A 14,207-nucleotide genomic window follows, 5' to 3' on the forward strand; every position below is an offset into this window, starting at 1 on the left:
CTCCGCTATGCAGCCCGTACCTGCCAGGCAGCAGCTTGGCGATCTCGGCCCAGCGGTTTCCGAGGCGCTTGTGCGCCTCGAAGATGACACGGTCCTCCTCCTCGGTCCACGACGACTTCTTCACCTCAGGGTTGAGGTGGTTGTGCCAGCGCTCGCGACACTGCTTGCCCACGCGGCCCTTGAGGTGCTTGGCGATGAGCGACCAGCGCTTGGGACCGTACTTCTGCACGAGCTCAATCACCTGCGCGGAGGGCAGGGACAAAGCTCAATGACGGAGCCTGCTAGTAATGTGACACGAAAGCCCTCGTTGAAGCGAACCAGGAGAGATTTTTCCGTCACGGATAAATTAGTACACACTTAAGGCAAATAGCGTTCCCGAGTGAAATCGTTCAACAAAAAAGCATCTCGCCAAACTATTATTCGGTTCAAAAATATCATTATTTTGTTATCTTCAAACCAATTTCATAACTCCAAAACGAATCGTGCTTGAGTTAATGAGACAAAAAGGGAAAACACATGCAAGCAGCAAACAAGCATCCAAGATGTGAACACTCGCTGTTGAGAATGATGGACCTGGGCGGGGAAAGCACTGGAACAAGACAATGGGTAAAAGGTTACAGATCGGCCAAGAGGAAACAACGAAAGAGAAGGTGGAGCGATGCAATTGGGGCACAGGAGAGAATGAAGTGGAATTAAGGCCGTGTTAAAATACAGGCAGTGGTATTACATTATAAAGGCTTATATCTGGTAAGGAACAGGATATGTGCTGATAATATTTTATTGAACTCTACAAAATGATATATATAAACCCACTGAAGAACAATTCCTTATTTAATCACAAAAAGGAACCAAGACTTTATTACTTTCACATTTTCACATTAACAGTGAACAGGCCCGCTTGCATACCTTATGATCCTCTTCCTTCGTCCATGGCCCCTTAATAAGCTCAGGATTGAGCACTTTCTGCCAACGGTGTAGGCACTGCACGTCGGAACGATTCTGCAAATAGACAAGAGAGCGTCCCGTTAATCGTGACAAAACACGCAGCACACGCCGACAGGTCCAATGAAAATATCACAACGCCTCGAGTGACTTCTTGTTCCTTGAACCGGAATGCACCACAACACTTGGGGAAAAAAATAGCACGGAAACTTATCAAACCGCGCACGAGGTCAGGGTTATTTTTCCACTGCCGAGAAAGGTGAAAAGGTAATCGAATGCAGTCACTGCAAGGGGGGGGGGGGGTGCTTACTGTAAAAAAGTTGGCGATGAACTTCCAGTCGCCATTCCCATGTTTCTCCACCAATCGTTTCAAAAGGTCGTCCTGGGTGTGAGAGCACAGTGCGGCTATCAGCACAATGCAGCGCTTTCCAATACAAGAAGCTTCATAGATTTCCTCGCGAGCAAATTTGACTGGAGAGGTACATTGAAACTTAAAAGCTATTTCACCGCGCAGTTTTAAGTGTTGAGAGACAAGCTTGAGTGTTGATGTTATTCGTGCCGTACATTAAAGATACATGTTTGTCAATGTCATCTTGAACACTCTAGGTTGTTGCGGAAAATATACTTGATTTGAAAATCACTGCAAACTCTAAACTAATATATAAGTTTACCCAAATATAAATGTTACATCCTGGTAATGCTCAAGTTGCAACTAAATGTAAATTCCATTGGCTTATATGAGGCATGATAAGGTCTAAGGTAAGACAATTGCCTTAAAAGCTGTTCAGTTAACATTAGTTATCAAATTACAAGCTTACAAACAACATCAATGTACAATTACTGCCAAAAGGTCTCTGCTGAAGGCAGAACAAAAACATCTATTTGCGCTTCAATTCGACAAGTCAAAACGTTAACTTCAATCAAGTGAGTCCAACACTACAAGTCTCCTTTTCAGGAGAAACCAGCAAACAACGCAATGTGTAACAAGAAAATTAAGTATCGCATACCATTGACACAATGAAAGCACATCAAAACCAATCAATAGGCGTTATTTTGACTAATTCATGAAGATACTAACTACAACAAATGCATTTATAATTTCTTAGGAATTAATCCAGTTTATCATCCTCAGATGGCTCGGAGCAAGAGATCTTGGGATCTTCGGTTGCGGTTGCTGCGGTCAATTGCCAAGTTGATACAGCAAGCTGGGGTGGCAGGTATATAACAAAAAAATCCCATATTGATCGTTACATTCTTTGAGGTTTTGCATACGAATAGCAACATTGAGGTGGGTCAAGCAACATTCCTAAATTTTTCGAGATAGTAAGGTTACAAGGACATTCCTGCGAGTGCCAACAATGGGACAAATAAACTTAAAAAGTACTGGGCAATCTGCATTATTTGTAATAGGTAAAAAAACACTACTGACTCAAAATCTACGTGATCCTCGAGCGGTTATTTAGGAGCATATTAAATACAGTAAAGTGTTGCATTTCGGACGAGATGACACATGGCCTTGAAGCCCGCTTCTGCTCAACATTGCAGGGCTCAATTTAATCTCACAAAGGCTGGCAAAAGGAGTCAGATTGGTTTGTCCACAATGCTCTGCACATGTCGCAAATGATGGATAATATACCACGCAGGTCACTTAAACCATATTCGAGGCAATTTTTTTGAAGATGTTAATTTATGACAGAATTAATGATAAAGCAGAGCCTCAAATTACGTGCAAATATAAAACGTGAAATAAATACAACACAAATACTACAATATTTTTCAAGTTTAATTTGAAAACTTGACTACAAGGGACTTGCCCCATCACTCTTTACCACAGGGCTAAAAATGTCACGTAATTTCCACAGCGAGATGCTCCCCTACACTTCGCAGGGTTATTATTCCGAATCTTAAAATGTCCCGTTGTGACATTTGTACTAACTGCACTGCAGAACCTGGGCAGCATACATCCCTCCGGGCATATGCCATAGGTGTGACCTGTTGCATGTCATGCGAGTGACAAACTGCTGAAAGATTCCGAGCGGCAAAACCTTTCCTTTTCAACAACCAATTGCGCTTCAAACAATCTGAATCTGCAAGAGGTTGCGGACTAAACCACCTGTAGCAGCAGATTGGGATATACAACTATAGGTGACCGTGACATGAGGTTACACAACTCTATAGTGTAGCACAATCATTGAAGTGTTCGGATTATTGGGTTAACCTTCAGTCTTACCCGTTAATTTAAAGCTGCAGGATATCGGCTACTCGTGGTGTTTGCATTACAAACATTGCACAGATACAACCAAAGAACACGTGTCAACCCTTCTATTTATCATACCTTTAAAAGGAAATAACAACAGATCAAGTCCGTAACTAATAAAAGTGTTACACAACTATCAATTGTAATTTGTTAATACACTGGGATATATTATAGGCTTGTTATTTTTAACATTGCAATTGCTTATGATTTTTACAAAAATGCAATGTATTACCTAACACACTGTATTAATTCACGACAGCACAGATGATCTTTCTAAGTGATCATTTAAAACCAGATGAGAGCCCATTCAGACTAACAGTTTTATATTCAACTGAGAGATGGCGCACTACAGAATAGTTCAATATGACTTAATGTTATACACAAATAAGGCGACACAAATTATGAAATACAATTTATAACTTAAATGAAGCTCAAACAATTCCATTGGTACAGTTGAGGTAAATCATATATTCTCCCAATACCGAACAAATACACAACTATCAAAACATACTAAACACCAAACTCAACCATGCATGAATCCTCATGCTTTGGAGTCACAATTTAATTCAATAATATAATTGTTTCTAATTGTTGTAGTTTTGTCTGCCCCATTATCCTAAATCTGAACATTACCATATCATTATCACAACTCACAAATACTCACATCGTACACATACTACAATGCACGCACTGTGATAAATAATCGCAAACGGATGATTTAATGCACTTCATAAACCTGCTACATACAGAACATCGAAGCGACCGTCTCCTCCAAGCTCAAAGCGACTGACGTTGCAAACCAGCAGGACAAGCCTGATGTTCAGAGCACAAGACGACGAACACACTAGCATCTTAAATTAAGATTGAAAGCTTTCGTGACTGCAAGGATTCATCTTCTATGGTTCTTTCGGTAAAGTCACATAGAATGAGAATAAAATAATAAATTGATCAAATAAAATAACACAATAAAATTCTCAAAATGATGAAGGCCGCTTGTGTTGTGGCCGAAACGTCGTGAGAATTGTGTTATTTTATTTTATCAATTTATTATTTTATTCTCATTCTACGTGACCTTACCGAAAGAACCAAAGAATATGAACACTAGCACCTGGTCTCCTCCGACCTCTAGGCTCCCGACGTCAGAAACCAGCAGGACAAGTCCGACACGAGGCAACACACTAGCGGAAAACTTGCCTCCTCGCGGGACCAGCGCGCCTTGGAGCCGGGCCGCTTGCCGCTTTCCTTCTGGAGGCTCGTCTCGTAGTCGTGGTCTCTCACCTCCACCTCCTCGTCGTCCTCGTCACTGCTGCACGTGCTGCAGGGGAAGAGCAGACCCCGCGGCGCGGCGTGATCAATCGCACACCTCCTCAATGGCACAAACCCACCCGCCGATCGCTTTACAGACGATTAAGCTCGGACAGAATTTTGCAGTATAACAAAAAAAAAACCCATTGTAAAATATGTGCGTTAAAGAATCGGTTCGGCTGTCAAATGCCGTGCGGGTTGAAGGTTCTACTTGGCGACTTCACTTTTCAGGCACATCGGTACGACTTCAATGGGCAGTTTAGTTGTCTGCATCGGTGCAAACGGCACTGCGGCCAATTCAATCGCGTCTCGTAATTCGCACCCACAGCCGACACAAACTGCCGAAATACGGGCTATATGAATATCACAATGAGAGCGTGACCGAACCATATCACGGCGACTTTAATCTCAGTTTTCTTTCCCACTTAAAACGAGACTTTCCAAGCGCCAAACGGAATGCTAAAGTGTGTGTGTGTGCGCACGTGCCCCCGCGTTGTTTTCATTCGTGACCATAAGACAGGAATCTTTCAAAAAGACTACGTGCAAGAAGCAAACGCGGCTGCACGTATTATTATTATTACAAGTGCACGTACGAAGTAAACTTCATGGTCGCGGCAGCCCGAGCGGATGAGCCGTGCGCCTCGTGTGTTTGTGTACAGTCTATCGGCGTGCAGGCAGCCTTTATTTCAGTCGACACGCCGCGTTCAGGGCACAAAAGGCGCACTAATCGGGGTCAATCACCGTCTCCGCCTCCCCCCTTCTCTCTCTCTCTCTGGCTCTCTCCCCAACCAACTTGCCCGGCTCCCTCTCTCACCCCACCCCACCCATCATCGGCACCCCTTCCTCCAAGTGGGCGGATTTATCGCGATCCCAAACTCATTGCACAAACCAAACACGGCCGCTCCCGACCCCTCGAGAATATCCCCAACTACTTGCCCCTGGCGTGTGTGTACTTAAAGCGTTCAACTCATAAAGGCGACACAGGAAACACCTATATCAAAACATCAATGACGACTTTGTGCTAAGGGCTTTGCATATAGGGTTATTTACGTGAGCATGCAATACACTCGGCGGTGTTAATAAACGCACATGTAATGTCGTCTACTGCGTCAACACATGCAAAAGGTGGATAGGATGCTGTGTACTGATCCCCATAGCTCACGAAGCTTTGGGTCACTGAAGAGCACCATCATTTACAAATTAAGACTCTGGATCATGCAAACCCAACTTGGCACAAGAAAGCCACAACATTTGCAGTGCACAGCTTTGGTCTTGTGTCTGCCTTTACATACAGAACACGCTACACAGCACATAACCCTTTTACAGTTATTTATGTAACTGCAACTTGTCATTGAAAACTTTTCAGTTTCGACTAAAATTCTGCCGCCACTATAACATATTTGTTTTCACGTGTCCTGCTTGCAGCAGGCAAAATGAACAGCAAAGAGAGTGTATGGCTCTGCATAAGGAAATCATGCTTGTCACACGTGCATCTTTGCATAGCAATGTGAAGGGGAGAAAAGAAAATCACGTTTTATGGTCATTCCCACCCACGGAAAAGTCAAACAAGGTGCGCTTTGTGTACTTAGCAGGGTTTGCAGTGGACATCCAAAGCAACCGAGAACTTATTACGAGACTCGACAAACACTTTAGTGTATGTTTAGGTTGATGAAGACACCGAGCACAGACACAAGCATCGGACTATATCTGTGCATGTTGGTGTAGGAAAAGTGAATGAGAACAAGGAAGAGTGGCTTGCAATTAATTATTGGCAATCACTTTCCTTGGCTTAAACCAAAGTCTGCCTTCAAAGGGCTGTAACTACATTAGATGGGGTAGATGTTATCGACTTTACAGCACTCGGTAAACCGACCATAAATGCGCACGAGGTAAAGTGAAACCAGTTAGTAAATACTCAACCAAAACCTTCCTCATTCATACTCAAAACTTGTCAGAAAAATGCATCAATTTTAAACCAAGTCTTTGAACCGTACTAACAACAGTTACAGGTAAAATAATACAGCTCACTTCCTTTCTGTCTCCACACATACATGAAGACAATGTTTAGTACGAGAAGCCTCTTGGCTTTTCCAGATCAATATTATTGTTGCAACCACCAAACTCTGGACCCCTTACCATGTTATTGGCGTGAGCACTCCATTTAAATTAGGTGCAACGATATCGCAGTGCCATCACGACGATTACGTGGGATGTTAAGACCTAAGAATACCACCCGGCAAAGGTAACGTCAGCGCAGGAGCTGCGTGGCCGTTCGATTCGAGTTTCTTAACAGAGTTGCTTCAAAGCGGACTCAAGACACGCGTTTACGCCTGCCGCGAATACCAAAACCGTCGACCACGTTTGTACACAACCGCCGTCTTCACTGCTTTAATAGCAGGCAATTTCAGTGGATATACAACATCTAAAGATTACATCTTTAATCTGCTGCTACCAATCCATGCGGAAGACCCCTGGCGAGTGAACGCGACGGGTTTTGTTGTCGACTATCCTACTCTGCGATGATTTTGGGACGTGTTCAGGGCCTCGCTCGCTCGCTCATCTTCACGAAGTTTCTTTTATTCAGAAAATTGCGAGCCAACAAGTACTCCCCGTGCCAGTTTTTGTTTTACTTCCTGCCGTAAAAAAAAGAGAGAGCCCGGCCAACAGCTTTCCTTCGCATTAATTACTGTAAACGCACTTGAAATAAAACGCACGTTTTTTCGTCTTCTTCCCGCCACTGGCTTTTTGGCATGCCGCGTTCACTTGGCGGCATTATTGTGCAACGATGACCGTAAAAGCCAAAACCTACGCACGATACGTCTCTTTGTCGAGTTCCTCATTTTGTTTGTCATACATTACATCGAAACTCGCACGAGTTAATCGCTGTTCAAAAAAAATATCCCAATGTATAAATTCACTCACTGCCGCACAACTTTTTTGCGTAGGTGGCCACCATTCTAGAGGTTGGGACTTTTTATGTAACTTATTTCAAGTGTCATATCACGCTAGATAGCTGCATTGCGCGAAGGTACACCTAATAAAACTCACATATTTCATATCAGACGCTGTAAATGTCTATTGCGGTATGACTACGGATGTAATGACTACGGATGTCAATTCGTGAGCATTCACTCCACATTATTCACCCCAGCCCCTCCTGTCCACGGAGCCGAGGGAATCGCACGAAGGCCATGGACAGACGATGAGCAACGTGCCCAAGAATGTTTGCACAAGCGCCGTCTCTTGAGACACACGTGCACTTTCTCTGGGACGTTTAAAGGCGCGCTCGGCATCACGCGTCCCCACCCGCCTACCCCACAACACACACAAAACCTTTTACAACAATAATTAATCACGCAGCACAAGAGTTAATCATGGGCCACATGACTGTGCGATGATGATGATGTGTGACCGCACGCCACGTGCTTATGGCGTTTAATAATCACTGTGTTCGGTTGTTGTTCGCGCCACGTGTTGAAGTGTGAAAGTCGCGGAACCGAAGGCGCCGTTCTGGGTTTAACAACCACAATGTTTATTATTCTATACCCACCCCCCCCTCTCCCCCAAGGGCGACCAACACTGCCGCGGGCTGCTGTACGTTTATGTTGTCTTCTCGTTCCACCAAGGCGATTGTAAGTTTTCCCCGCAAACTTTGGGCGAGCGTGATGGTTATCAATGATAATCTCCTCGTACCGTCAATCATCAGCACGTCTGTTTACGACATCGTACTGATACTACAACAACACAATGCTGCGCCTGTGTGTGTGTGTGCGCGATCAAAGAATACAGCTAAAATTAAACTGCAGTTAATTTAACATGACCTGCCCCTACCAAAGCTAAGGCGGCTCGCATCTAGATACTATATACATCCAAATAGTATTGCGCATTACTCTGGTAGTTGTGAGACCCCCCCCAAACGAAGCGCTGTTATTAAACCAGCAGCAAGGGATTCCCACTTTGTGCGTATAACCACGCCGTACTGTACTCAAACACGCTGCATTATTGTACGCCAGAGGCAATACGGGCCGACTGTTCCACATCTTCACTATAATATATGCGCAGCCGGTCGAACGAGATCTCCGCATAATCGCGCGAGTTTATTAAACAATAAAGACAACACGAAGAGCCGCAGCAAGCCAGCCAGGGCCGATGCTCGCTTTGGGACTGCATGCAACACGTGCTTTTTGACTTAGCACTGTATACTGTAGTACATGGGGGGGGGGGGGCGTTGGTCACAGCTCTCGCTTGCTCAGCGTTTGACTCTCACTTCTGTGCGCTAGTCCAGTCAGCAGCAGCAGCAAGCAAGCAGCGAGGACAACACAACCGTCTGGTCACCAACTTCATGAATTTGGTCACCCGCTTAACGAAGCATGGCGGGAGGGGGGGGGGCCCACTCTTCACTCAACAGGCATTACCACCATCACTCCCCACCCCGCCCGCCTCTCGCCAGACGTCGGCTGCAATGAATGCAACCCCCTAGTAATTATGTAAGGGGTTCGTCGACAACGGGCCACGCTAATTGAGCCAGTGGACACAAAGACGCACACGGACATAACACGCAAGGACAAAAAATCCGCCGTGTAGCCTGAACAGACTGTCGGGGCAAGTGCTGTTCGAGAGCGCGGTACACGAGGGGGTGGGTGGCCAGCACCACGCCCGGCCGCCTTTGTCTCCCCCAGTGGCGATTGTACATAACACACACGCCCGAGGAATAATGTAGCTAGGTATAGACCAGCAGACGAGCCTTGGGGGGGGGGGGGCGTTGAGCAAATTAGGCATTGACAATTTATGTAATGGTCTGCATTGTAACATCACAGTATTGGCTTGCACGATAGAGCGCTCCTTCTTGAGAGAGAGCGGCTTCAGGACCCTCGAATATCGCCGAATTAAAGTTGACGAGAGCCCATTCACACGGGACTTGACCGATGTTGCGGGGCGAGTGACATACGGTCAATAATTGCAGCGGTTTCACGGCTCAGCCGCGGATAATTTTACAATGACAAGGCACATGTCCTGCGTTTTTGGTCGGAACTACACGATACCATTAACGTAATTATTATAGCGCTTTGACCAAGGCCATTTACAGAGTTAACAATCATACATTAGGAATGTAATCGTGAAGATGAGGTGAACAAAACAGACGAGAGAACGGTAATGGGTGAACCTGCGATGCGTGAATTAAGTCAAACAATAAAAATGCGAGCAAATGATGGGATTGGATGGATGGGTAATCAGTGGTTAGCCATGGAGAAAGATTGTGAAGCAGGAACAGGAACGAAAATGGTTCGAGAAGGGGGAGGATAAAAGGGGGTTGTCAGGTGAGCTTGGAGAGGGGAAGGTGAGTTTTTTGTTTATGAGAGGAGCGGAAACTAGTCCGCAAAGATGCCTGCTTAACGTCCACCTTACAGCGGACGGCGACCTTGGCGTTCCAAGTCCTCTACACTACTGTCAGCTCCGACACCACTCAGCCTCCACGCTGTCCCAGCAGCACTCACACACCTGCACACAGCATAGCCGCAGACACGTGGGGGACGGTTTTGCGAGTGCTCTAATTAGCCACGTGGGGTAGGGGGGGGGTCCATGAAGACTAACTCGGGACTTTCCTCTGTCCAAAGGTGCACAACATATGCCACGTAGCTCCCCCCCCCCTTCACCCGTCAAGCGCACGTGGGGGGCACTCACTCGCCCCTTCACAAGTTCACGCGGTGCAGTTGCACTCACAGCAGCAGCAAAGAACACGCGTTATACTACTGTACGTACTGTACGATGCGCAGTAATGCTCGACACGAGGTCGTCTCGGGCCGACACGTGCGCCTTCGCTTACTCACTCACCTCGCTCGCTCATCTTACTCACCCACTCACCCCACTCGCTCATCTTACCCCACTCACCCTGCTCGCTCATCTTACTCACCCACTCACCCCACTCGCTCATCTTACTCACCCACTCACCCCACTCGCTCATCTTACTCACCCCACTCACCCTGCTCGCTCATCTTACTCACCCACTCACCCCACTCGCTCATCTTACTCACCCACTCACCCCACTCGCTCATCTTACTCATCCTCTCACTCACCCCGCTCGTTCACCCTGCTTACTCACCTCGCTCACCCGCTCGCTCGCCTTACCTTGCTCGCCTCGCTCACCCCGCTTACTCACCTCGCTCACCCCGCTAACTCACCTCGCTCACCCCGCTAACTCACCTCGCTCGCTCACCCCACTCACCCACTCACCTCGCTCACTCACCTCACTGGCTCATCTTACTCACTCACCCCACTCGCTCATCTTACTCACTCACCCACTCACCTCGCTCACTCACCTCACTGGCTCATTCACCAACGAGGCCATTCCGTCGCCGGTCACCGATTCGCTCACGCAGGCACTCCCCAAGTCAGTCGTCTCAAGTCACGCTCACCTTTATTCGCGCACCCGAGCGAGTCGACTCGCGCGGCTCTCGCGGTGTCACGCGCACGCTCCACCGTTCGTTCATTCATTCGCCTCGTCCCGTACGCGCGCGCTCGTGCGTGTGCGCGCGCTCGTGCGTGTTTGTGTACGCGCGCGTGTTTGTGTACGCGCGCGTGTTTGTGTACGCGCGCGTGTTTGTGTACGCGCGCGTGTTTGTGTACGCGCGCGTGTTTGTGTACGCGCGCGCGTGCATATGTTTGTGTACGCGCGCGTACACACACATGCACGCTCGTGCGTGTGTGCGCGCGCGCTCGTGCGTGTGTACGCTCGTGCGTGTGTACGCGCGCGCTCGTGCGTGTGTACGCGCGTGCGTGCTTGTGTACGCTCGTGCGTGCGTGTGTACGCGCGTGCGTGTACGCGCGCGCGTGCATGTGTGTGTACGCGCGGGCGTGCATGTGTGTGTGTACGCGCGCGCGTGCATGTGTGTGTGTACGCGCGCGCGTGCATGTGTGTGTGTACGCGCGCGCGTGCATGTGTGTGTGTACGCGCGCGCGTGCATGTATGTGTGTACGCGCGCGCGTGCATGTATGTGTGTACGCGCGCGCATGTATGTACGTGCGCGTGCGTGTGTGTGTGTACGCGCGCGTGCATGTGTGTGTGTACGCGCGCGTGCATGTGTGTGTGTACGCGCGCGTGCATGTGTGTGTGTACGCGCGCGTGCATGTGTGTGTGTACGCGCGCGTGCATGTGTGTGTGTACGCGCGCGTGCATGTGTGTGTGTACGCGCGCGTGCATGTGTGTGTGTACGCGCGCGTGCATGTGTGTGTGTACGCGCGCGCTAACCCGGTACGCGGCCTTCCTCCTCTCACCTGTTCCGCGAGCGCCTCGACATGACCGGGGTTGGGGGGCAGGAGACGGAACGGTCGCCGCGCTGACAAAACAATAAAAATTACCCAACTTAAAATTCGAATATAAATCGTTCTAAAAACAAGACAAATATAAAAAAAACTAATTTTAATATAACTTTGTCAATCGACAAAGCGTCTTGCTAATGTTAATCGTCTCGCTTTGGGAATTTTATTTTTACATAAAAACGTAGTCCGTTAATTATTTTAACCGATGTTTGTTTATTTCACGCGAGAGAAAGTGGAGCGCGAAATGCCCGCGAACGACGTCGGCGGCGAACTGCGCCGCGCTCGCGCCAAATCTCGCGCCCAAGGGCGTATTTGAATGTGGCGCATGCGCAGTCGGCGCCGCGGGCTCGCGCGGTGGGCGTGCCCCGGCGGTTAACGGGCGTGGTCAGTCGGAATGGGCGTGGTCAAGCTGTTTTGGGGGCGTGGACTGTGGCGGTGGTGGGGGGGGTGGTTTTCTGGGCGCGCGCCGTCGGGGCGTTATGTGGGGACGCGCGCGCGACTAAAGTGGTGGGGTGGGGTGGGGGGCTCGTCCTGATGGGCGTGGTGGGAGGAAGGGCGGGACAGGGGGGTAGGGGGGTGGCGGGGGGAGGGGCAGTGGGGAGTGGCGGGGGGGCGGCAGTGGCGGGGGGGGGGGTGGCGGAGGGGGGGCGGTCGTGGGGGGTGGCGGGGGGCAGTGGGAGGTGGCGGGGTGGGGCAGGGGCGGGGGGGCGGTAGTGGGAGGTGGCGGGGGGGTCATTGGGGGTGGTGGGGGCAGTGGGGGTGGTGGGGGGCAGTGGGGGTGGTGGGGAAGGACAGGGGCGGGGGGGGCATGGGGGTTGACGGGGGGCAGTGGGGGTGGTGGGGGTGGTGGGGGGGGGGAGGCAGGTGGGGGGGGGGGCGATGGATTCTGCGCGTGACTTTAGGGTGCCGTTGGAGTTTGTGGTCCGCTCGTTATTGATGGGCTTCTCTCTCGAACGCGACTGATAGGTAACTAGTCACGTCAATTTAAAAACAAAAAACTAAATATTCCTCAGGAATATTTAACGATATTAATTCACACCAAGCCCTGTGGTGGCAACGTGCAGCCTCCGACTGTTATCCAATCCATCTCTCTAGCACGTGCTATGAAGAAGGGCCAGTGACCCGAAACGTCGCCTATTATCTACTTTTATAATTGACGAATGAGTTGGGGTCACGGCGGTAATGGCACGTGTGATGCCAGGTTTATAGACGGGGCTGAGTGGGTTGAGGCGGTGGTGGCATAATTGTTCAATGTAGTATCAGGCAGTGCCAATGTTGTTATTGATTCACACATCCGATGTGAAACCTTGTAAGTTATAAAGTGTATTCCCAGATCTACTTCCAGCCTGCAGTGAGAGTAGTTTGGGGTTTTGTGTCGTCGCTATCTTAAGCCACTGAACCCAGCGTTTGAAAGTTTATTTCTGTGAACGCCCATCCTGTGACCAACTAATTATCTAAAGTATGCTGTAAAATTAATGTTATAGAGCCAGTATTGTCAAGATTTGCTACACGCGTGTGTTGTTATGTGTTGGTGTTTTTGTGGCTCATAGCCAACATGTATTTCTAAATTATCACAAATTTGTATGAATCTTGCCAGGAATTACATTGGCATCATTCCTGGTGTATCTCTATGTGGATATGAATCAGCTTTGCATTTGTACAATATATTTGCAGTTATCAAAAAATATATCTCACCCACAATGCAGCAAACTACGTATCTTGCTAACTCCCTACATACATTACCCGTTTGGTTTGGGAAATTTAAACTTGTGGACGACTGGCTCTGGAGAACACATTTTTACAGTGTAGCTTACTGGTCATGCACATCTGTAGTCCAGCAACTTGGAAATGTGAGCGTGTGTCTAACCATAACACACATACACGGCAGATTAAATAAGCAATGTCTCCTTCCCATATCTTGTCTCCAAAATAAAATATATTTTTACACAACCCACACTACTTTCTGGGAGTACTTTTTCAGAAGTTTTGGTTTCATACACGTAAACTATGGGCTGGTTGAGATTCAGTGTCTCATCAACAGTCGGGCTTACTTAAACAAATGCTGGTGAGCTGTCATGTTTATAGAATCAGAATATTTATTTTATCCTGGAGAAATTCGATGAGCTGTGAAGCTCTTTTTCACACATGTCCAGTAGATTTCACAGATGTCCAGTAGGTATGGACCCCACTTTTATATATACATCGTAGTTTGCCTCAAAACTAGTACATAACGGGATCCTGTCCATGGCTAAGTCATACGTGGCTAAACCATGGCTTATACTAGGGAAGAATGCAAAAATCCCCATTATCTAGCAGCGTGGCGAACAGGACATGTGGTCACTCATCAAGACCGAAAATGCTGTGGCGATACTGATACACTCATCAT

The 14,207-nt window shown here is 48.1% G+C and overlaps 1 protein-coding gene across 4 annotated transcripts in view; it reads right to left on the reverse strand.

The window, feature by feature from the left end:
- MYB (MYB proto-oncogene, transcription factor) overlaps positions 1–12,126 on the reverse strand; it is a 33,282-nt gene extending 21,156 nt beyond the window's left edge. For 2 of the 4 annotated variants that reach the window (XM_032959577.2, XM_032959578.2), the window contains exons 1-6: positions 11,777–12,126; positions 9,911–10,003; positions 4,394–4,514; positions 1,253–1,324; positions 907–999; positions 21–241 (exon numbers count right to left, since the gene is read on the reverse strand). In XM_032959577.2, coding sequence (XP_032815468.2) covers positions 21–241; positions 907–999; positions 1,253–1,324; positions 4,394–4,514; positions 9,911–10,003; positions 11,777–11,799 — 623 coding nt within the window. In that variant the 5' untranslated portion in view covers positions 11,800–12,126. Of the gene's footprint in view, positions 1–20; positions 242–906; positions 1,000–1,252; positions 1,325–4,393; positions 4,515–5,097; positions 5,288–9,910; positions 10,004–11,776 lie in introns of those variants that run through there. The other 2 variants (XM_032959579.2, XM_032959580.2) reach the window with 2 other exon arrangements.
- Between the last annotated feature and the right edge of the window lie 2,081 nt (positions 12,127–14,207).

This window comes from Petromyzon marinus, chromosome 23 (assembly GCF_048934315.1).
Source record: "Petromyzon marinus isolate PM22_M1 ecotype Great Lakes invasive population chromosome 23, UKy_Petmar_22M1.pri1.0, whole genome shotgun sequence".
Lineage (NCBI taxonomy): Eukaryota > Metazoa > Chordata > Hyperoartia > Petromyzontiformes > Petromyzontidae > Petromyzon > Petromyzon marinus.